Source organism: Dryobates pubescens, chromosome 33, assembly GCF_014839835.1.
Source record: "Dryobates pubescens isolate bDryPub1 chromosome 33, bDryPub1.pri, whole genome shotgun sequence".
Taxonomy (NCBI): Eukaryota; Metazoa; Chordata; class Aves; order Piciformes; family Picidae; genus Dryobates; species Dryobates pubescens.
In genome coordinates this window covers 4,759,957-4,767,179 of record NC_071644.1, presented here as the reverse complement: position 1 = coordinate 4,767,179, position 7,223 = coordinate 4,759,957, and the positions used below count along the sequence as shown (strand labels likewise).

Below are 7,223 nucleotides of genomic sequence, written 5' to 3'. Positions count from 1 at the left end.
TGCCTGCTTTTCACCTCCCCATATTACTTGTCAGTGTTAAAACATAAGGTTCAAAAAGCTTCTCAGCAAGCCTAAAGAATTAAGCCAGCAGGCCCTACTACCCTCCAGACAGCAAATGGCACCCAAGAAGATGAGAAACTGAGTGTTTGGTTGGTTTGTGGCTTTTTTTTTCAAGCAAGGTAACAAGACACCAAAAATCAATTTAAGCTGCTGGCCCAGGGATCGCTGCCAGTTTGTTTTGATCACTTTCAGAGGCAGAGCCTAGTATTTCGATGAACATGCAGCCCCAGAGCACCTCGAAACTGCTCTGGAGGTAACTGGGGGCAGAAGTGAGTGGGGCAGGGCCAGGCTCAGGGCGTGTGTCCCCCTCCCACAGTCCCAGACCCTGCCCTGGCCTGGGTGCTTCACTCAGCCACACCCGGGACAGACTGGAAGGAAAGGAGCACATGGGGACTGGTCTTGCACGTACCCTGGACCAAACCACCCTCTCCAACTCGTGAGGCGTCTCCTCATCCCGGCGGGTGGCTAACACGGAGAGGCCTCCCCACAAGCACAATCCCGGCTGCCCAGCACCTGGGTCTCACTTCCCCATCCCCCTGTGGCACAGAAGGGACACACACACACACACCTTGACTCTCAAAGGCTGAAGGGGCAGCTACATCAAGGGTGCTCCATGCCTACTCCCACTGAAGGGCTCCTCCCGGTGGGGCAGGGAGCCTCGCCGCTGCGAAGCCCCTTCCCAAAATGGCCGCCCCCCCCGCCCACCCCTCAAGATGGCCGCCGCCTCCGACGGGACCTGCAAGGCCAGGCCCGCCCCGCACCACCCCGGCCCGGCCCTGCGGGGTGAGAGACGCAGAGACGAGTCCCCGAGGCGCCATGCTTTATTCTCAGGGGTGCAGAACAAAAGGAAGGGAGCTCGGGGGACAGTGCAGCTGAGGGGAGAGGAGGGTGTTTGCAGGTGTGCGGCCCAGTGGGGCCAGGCTGGGGCAGCACTAGCAGGAGGTGAAGGTTTTCCAGAAGAAGTTTTTGCAGGGAGCCTTGCGGTCCCGCTGCGATAGCTGGGCGAGCCGCCCCAGCACTGCCCGCTCCTCCTCCAGCTTGTTCTCCTCTTCCATGTCCGGGGAGGCCACCTCACGCCCTGTGTCCACAGTGTCCAGCAGGCCTGCCAGCATCTTCAGGATGGCATCTTTCCGGACTGTGTTCTGCTCCTGCGGGCAGAGAGCAGGGGAGAGTAACAGACAAAGGCCCTGGCCCCAGTGGCCATCGAGGCAGGGAGTCCCTTCTGGTTTCCCTGCCTCTCCTACTGCTCTGTCCTCAAGAGTTGATGCTTTTCCCATTGGCAGAACTGTGTTGGAGCTGAGCAATCTGTGCCTGCAGATTCCTCTTCTCCCTTGGCCCGTCCAGCTCAGCTGGCACGTGCCATGTTCTAGCTGGAAAAGAGCTGCTAACAAATCGGCACGAATTGGCCGTAAAGTCCCTTGCTGCCTGCACTAATTAAATTTCAGTCAATGCCAAGTTGCCTTCTCTCTTTGCAAGCCCTGCTCCCTCCACAGCTCTGACTGCCCAGTGGCTGCTGTGGGAAGGTCAGGCAAGAGGCAGAGTCCCGAGAAATGCAGCAGAGGCAGCAGCCCACTCTAAAATGCTGAGAACAGAATCTTAACAGGGGAGAGGACTGAGACATCCTAAGTATCTGCAAAATATTTAATCAGTGGCAAGTAGCTTGTATTTCAAGAACAAGACCCCATGTTTCAATAGCCTGACCTTGGGGAAAGGCAGCAAAAGTGGAGTTGCCAAGCTCCATCCCTTTGCCATAGCAGGATACAAAAGAGCAGAGCCTGTGGTTTGGGGCTTCAGGGATTTCCATCAGTAACAAAGCTGTGAGTTTATCTTCTTTCTCTTAATTTTACGTCCAACAAATCTGAGGAATTACCTCTTGCCTGAGCATTCCTGGTCTCAGTGACTCATTAGCACAGACAGCTGTTACTGGACAAGCTGGAATAGATGGTTTGACAGGAACAGATCCCGTTTCCCATGTGGATGGGAATCTTAGAAGCACATTTCTCCCATCACTTTTTACAAATGCCATGTTTACTTCTGGGACTGCGGTATCTATCCTGCTGTCAGCACCAGCATTTGCCAAGGGCCACTTGGTGAGCAGCTCAAAAGATGGATAAATAAAAGGCAGCAACAATTATTTTCAGTTTACATTACAGAATGTTTATGGATATTTTCAATCCCTTTCTCAGCTCTAGTAACTAACCCTGCTTCCAAGAGATACGGAGGCATAAAAAAAATCAGAAAGGTAAAAGACACTTTGTTGACTCTTGTGCTACAAGTACAGAAATGTCTTGAGCCTTTGGGAGATGGACTGGGACTGGTGAACCCACCTAAGTGTGTGTCCTGGGTCATGTCTTCCTTGTAAGCGTCTTTCCTAGCTTAAATGCTACGTTTTGAACTGACCTGCTCCAAGTAGAGCCAGCAGCTCCAGCCTCAGGGCTGGGGAAGGCAAAACTCATCCTGCTGTTAGGGGATATTCCTTCTGCATGATCGGCTGTGGCTGTTAGCAAAACTAGACAGCTCTTCCCCTGCACTGATCCATTGCTAACATCCTTTCTGCTTTTAGCTGTAAGACTGCAAGACTCTTGGGCAGCAGCTAGAGATCAGAGCAGAGGTGGGTTGCAGTACACCTTTGGGTAGCTGCTTAGTTCCCTGTACTGCATCCAGCACCACATCAGAATGTGCAGATTTTTCCTTTGCTGTTGAGCATTTTATGTGAACCCAAACATCCTTCAGACTTAAAACATTTGTATGAATTACAGCAGTGGTGGCTTTAGGGTTTGGTTCATCAGTATCAACAGTTTTTCAGTTTGTTGAATGCTCCAAAGAGAATTATGATATTGATTATAATTAGATCATTATTTTGTAAGCAATGGTGTAGAAAAGACTGAGAGTCATTACACTTGAATTAATTTTTACCAAAACCTTATTTACTGATTTATGCCCTACAACTTGTTTCTTTTTTTCCCCCAGCAACCAGCATTTGCACCAGAAAGAGTACTGGATTTGTTATTGTAAGAACATACAGCTGAAAGTTCACAGTTATCCCCACAAGGGTTAATCCCAGCCAGCTGCAGAAGCCTTGATCTCTAACAGAATGCTAGCCCTAGCACCTCACACTGTGTACGTTTCTTCCTTGCAGGCAGTTTTGTTGTTAATGGGATGTGAGCCCACTCCTGAAGCAGCAAGACACTGATGGATGAGCTGGAGCCAACACTAGGACAGAAAAAACAATGTGGATACGCACAAAAGAGAAGTTAGTGCCTTTGAAACCAACACTGGGATCCTTCCCTTCTCTAGGCAGCTCCTCTGCAGGACTGGAATAACAGCAGCAGCCTTAGGGATACAGCTGTGAACAGGACTGGCAGAGCAGAGGAAGATCAGGGATGGCAAGGAGCATGCAGGTGAGAAAACTGCGGGGTGAGGGCAAGCAGAACAGAGTACTTGCTTGTGATGATGTTATGCTACTGCTTCCTACCTCTTTGGCCTCTTGGGGAAACAGTCCAGCAAAACAAAGTTATTATAGTGCTATAGCCATTATAATATTAGAGTTTTGCCAGTTGGTAGGATAATTATATTGCTATAATAAGTTCTGCCACTGCATTGAGCTGTGCTGGTTCAGAGTGTAATTATTCTAGCAGAACTATGTCAGTATAACCCCCCTTGTGAATACTACTCTGGAAAAAGCAATTTTATTCTGATATAATTACTTCATTTATTATTCCTCTGTTACTTTCCTACTGAACCCATCTTTTAAACATTTGTCCTTCCCAGGAGTCCTATTTAAAATATCATCTCCCTTGATCATTTTACCAATTACAGATCTTTTCTCTCCCTCCCTAGTACTCCGTTTTATTCTCTTGCTGTAGTCTTTCAGCAATATCATTTCCCCCTTTTCCCTGTCCTCTCTGCTCTGCTCTTTTTGCCAGTTTTTTTTGCTTAGCTCAGACTTCACTTTTGCAGTCCTTTGGCATCTGCCCTGGTACCTTTCCTAAATAAAGTGGCTGTTAAGCTGTAGTAATAGCTTGTGCTTCAGCAGTGCATGAGGTGAAGTGCCTTGGAATATATAGGAGTGGAAGAGTTTTCAGCATCAGGTAAAGCCCAGTTGTCCTTTCTACCTTTATGCCCTGGCTCCAGCTTGTTTCTGCATGCTCCCACCTCACCCAGCTCCTGCACAGGCTGCATGATACTCACCCTTGTGCTCTGTATTGCGAGCCTCTCTTCCCCGGGCAGCGCCGTGGCTCTCACACTCCACACCAGCAGCAGAACGGACACCAGGCTGGCCACCAGCTGCATGATGTGCAGGCTGTGACTACTGTGCTGAATGAGGAAGACTGGGAGAGGGAGCTCTTTCTGGGCTCTCTTCTGCCTCAGACAATGGCTGCAGCCCCTTTTATAGCCCTCCCCCTAGCCCAGTGGGTGACGCAAACAATTAAGTCTATATCAAAGGCAAATTAGACTTTGGAGAGGTTGTTAACACTTGGCTGCTTGAGTGGGATACTTCAGTGCCTCTGGGCTTTCCATGTGCCAGACCTGCAGAGACTGAGGGAGCAAAGGTTTGGGACTCTCCAGTAATATGCTGTTTCTTCACCCTGACAAATTGTAGGCACTGGCTGTGCCTCTCCTGCTTGGCTGAATTCTGCTTGGGAACACAATGTTGGATAGAACAGGCCACCAGCTTGCACAAACCCATGGCCAATGCTGGATGAATCAGAGGGAAGAGGTAAAACTTCTGGCCATCACTACTTAGATATGGGCTTGGACCCTCAGCCTGTGTGTCCAAACAGCTCCAGACTCTAGGGGTATTTGGATCTGCATCCAGTGATGCATCTCACTGTGGAATGCCAATCTGGCAATGCCAAATATCCCCTTTATGGTAACATGGGGACATAGGTTACAGCTATGCAGTAACATAATCTGTCTGGCACATGAAACTAACACCACCTGGAAGCCAGTTGGAGGTTACTGGGTTTTGTTCCTAGTATTGTTTGAATACATCTTGAACCTATCCCAGAAACATGGGTCACCACAAAGAATCCTGACTTGGAGATGTTTGCTTTAAATGTGTTAAAGGGGAGGCAGAATACTGAAAGGCTGGTCAGAGCTGGGGCTGCAGAAAAAGGCTCATGGTATGCTGGCTACTGCAAGCTGCTTGGAGTTAAGTTCCTACCATTTCTGATCGCTTGGTTGGCAACTGTAAACGCTGCTTCTCCCTCTGCCCAAAATGCTGTCCTACCAGTGAGGCTGATTTGTGGGCCAGTAGAAGGTGCTACTAAGCACTGATATCTGCTTTGCATTGTCCCAGTCAGGCAGGAATGGCATTCAGTGCCACATGCCTGCGAGAGATGCAGAGATAAAGCTAATATCCCATTTCACCACTAGCCCTTTCTCCAGAAGCACTGCCTCAGGGCAAGTCCTCTTCTGACCCTAACTACAAAAGGTAAATTGTTACCCTAATGTAGCAGATACAAAAGCCCCCCAGGGAGGTGACTTAGCCAAGGGGATGCTGTGGCAGAACTCAGAAGGCAGAAACCCCCACTCCCTGCTTTTACCACTTACCAGAATTAGAGTGCCTGGAAACAGGATGATGAAGCTGTGCCTGCAAATGATCCAGCTGCTAAGCCATCCCCTGGATGCTCCTGAGGGGAAAGATACCATCACTTCCTTGTGGGTTTGAAAAGAAAGGCTGGATTCCTCCACTGAAAGATACAAAGAAAAAGCTGTGTCTGAGTGAGGTGGACTCGTGGGGACAGGTGACAATGTCGCAGTTTCTAGAAATGAGTGTTCCTCTGGAAACTTTGTCTCCTCCTTGTGCTTCTCCCCCCTTGTGAGAGCTGGAAGCCTTATCTGTTTCCTTCTGAACTATCTTGCTAGTTAATCGGAATTGCCTTAGCCCTTGTAATGGATTCTGTCAAACCCTTCCCAGCCAGTCTGGGGCTCCAGACAGAGCACTGAAGTTCCAGGATCCAGCAAGCAGACAAATCACAGGGACTTGCCAAACGACCCACAGCAGATGTGCTCCAGGAGAGGTAAAAGTGGGAGGATAGCAAATGGAGAACGCACACTTGGTTGTTCAAGAGGAACAAAGGGCAGGTACCTGCAAGTGTGAGATGTGCCTGGGCTGACAGGCAGGCAGGTGAATGCCATGATGGTGGTTATGAGGCAGGGCTAAACCTCATGGGCCCAGCAACCCAAAGGCTAGACAGAGAGCAGCAGCAGTGCAGCCAGGTCGCCATGCTGGGGGCCATCTGGTCCAACCAAACTGATAAAACTTGCTCCTTTTAGTAACTGAACAACATGAAGCACCAGGATTGTTCTGCATCCCTATTGTTCCTTATTCCATGTGGCATTAGCTGTCTGACCTTTAAGAAATGCCCATTTGTTTTTTTGCCAACCCTTAAATGCTTATCACTCTGTACAGGAAAGGTTAAAGGTCTTCCCTTAGATGAATAAACATTTCTGGTAATTCTTTCCTTGATTTCCTCTTAACACTTCATTATCTGACTCACCCCTTTAGAAGACTTCTTCCCTGATGTTGCACATGGCCTGGGTGGGTTTCTACCACCTTACAGGGAGGCAGATCTGTCTGAAATCAGCATGCCTGTGAACACATTCATAGGTAGGGGCCTGGTGAGGGTGTGACTGCTCCAGCAGGTGGTTCAGCACACAGTGAGATGAAAAGGTCTGGTTGTGCAAGGACTTTGGTTGTAGCAGACGTGCAGAGGTGGGTCAGAAGTACAGCAGAATGTACTTACACAGGAAGACAACCTCCATCTTCTTGTGATTACGGGTGCACAAGCAGTATGTAATGGGAGAGGTTTTATCTTTTGACAAAGAGGTCTCTGACCTCTCCTCAGTGCAGGCACTGCTGGAATACAGAAGTTAAGGAATGAGAGAATTTCTCACTTGCTTGCCTCTATGGCCTGGGTATTTGCCATCTAATGCCCATTTGTTGCCTGGTCTGGGTTCAGATCACCATGTCTTGAAGCATGTAGTAGTACATCAGGCTGCTACAACCAAGTCTGGTTCCCAGTGGTGAGGCACTCAGCTCCAGCTGAAGGAATGGTTCAAATGCTTCTGCTTTCCTGTTTCTGGAACCCCTTTTCTCTGCCCTCAAGAGTCCCTAGCTGCAAAGGCCAGTGCAATAAATAAAGCAATAGTCAGCT

The 7,223-nt window shown here is 49.1% G+C and overlaps 1 protein-coding gene across 1 annotated transcript; it reads right to left on the bottom strand.

The window, feature by feature from the left end:
• Positions 1-870: 870 nt before the first annotated feature.
• CORT (cortistatin) lies at positions 871-5,397 on the bottom strand. The gene is made up of 2 exons (XM_009906758.2): positions 4,252-5,397; positions 871-1,208 (listed from the first exon to the last, which is right to left on the bottom strand). The coding sequence occupies exons 1-2, from the start codon at positions 4,351-4,353 to the stop codon at positions 993-995; spliced, it is 318 nt and encodes a 105-aa protein (XP_009905060.2). The 5' UTR covers positions 4,354-5,397; the 3' UTR covers positions 871-992.
• Between the last annotated feature and the right edge of the window lie 1,826 nt (positions 5,398-7,223).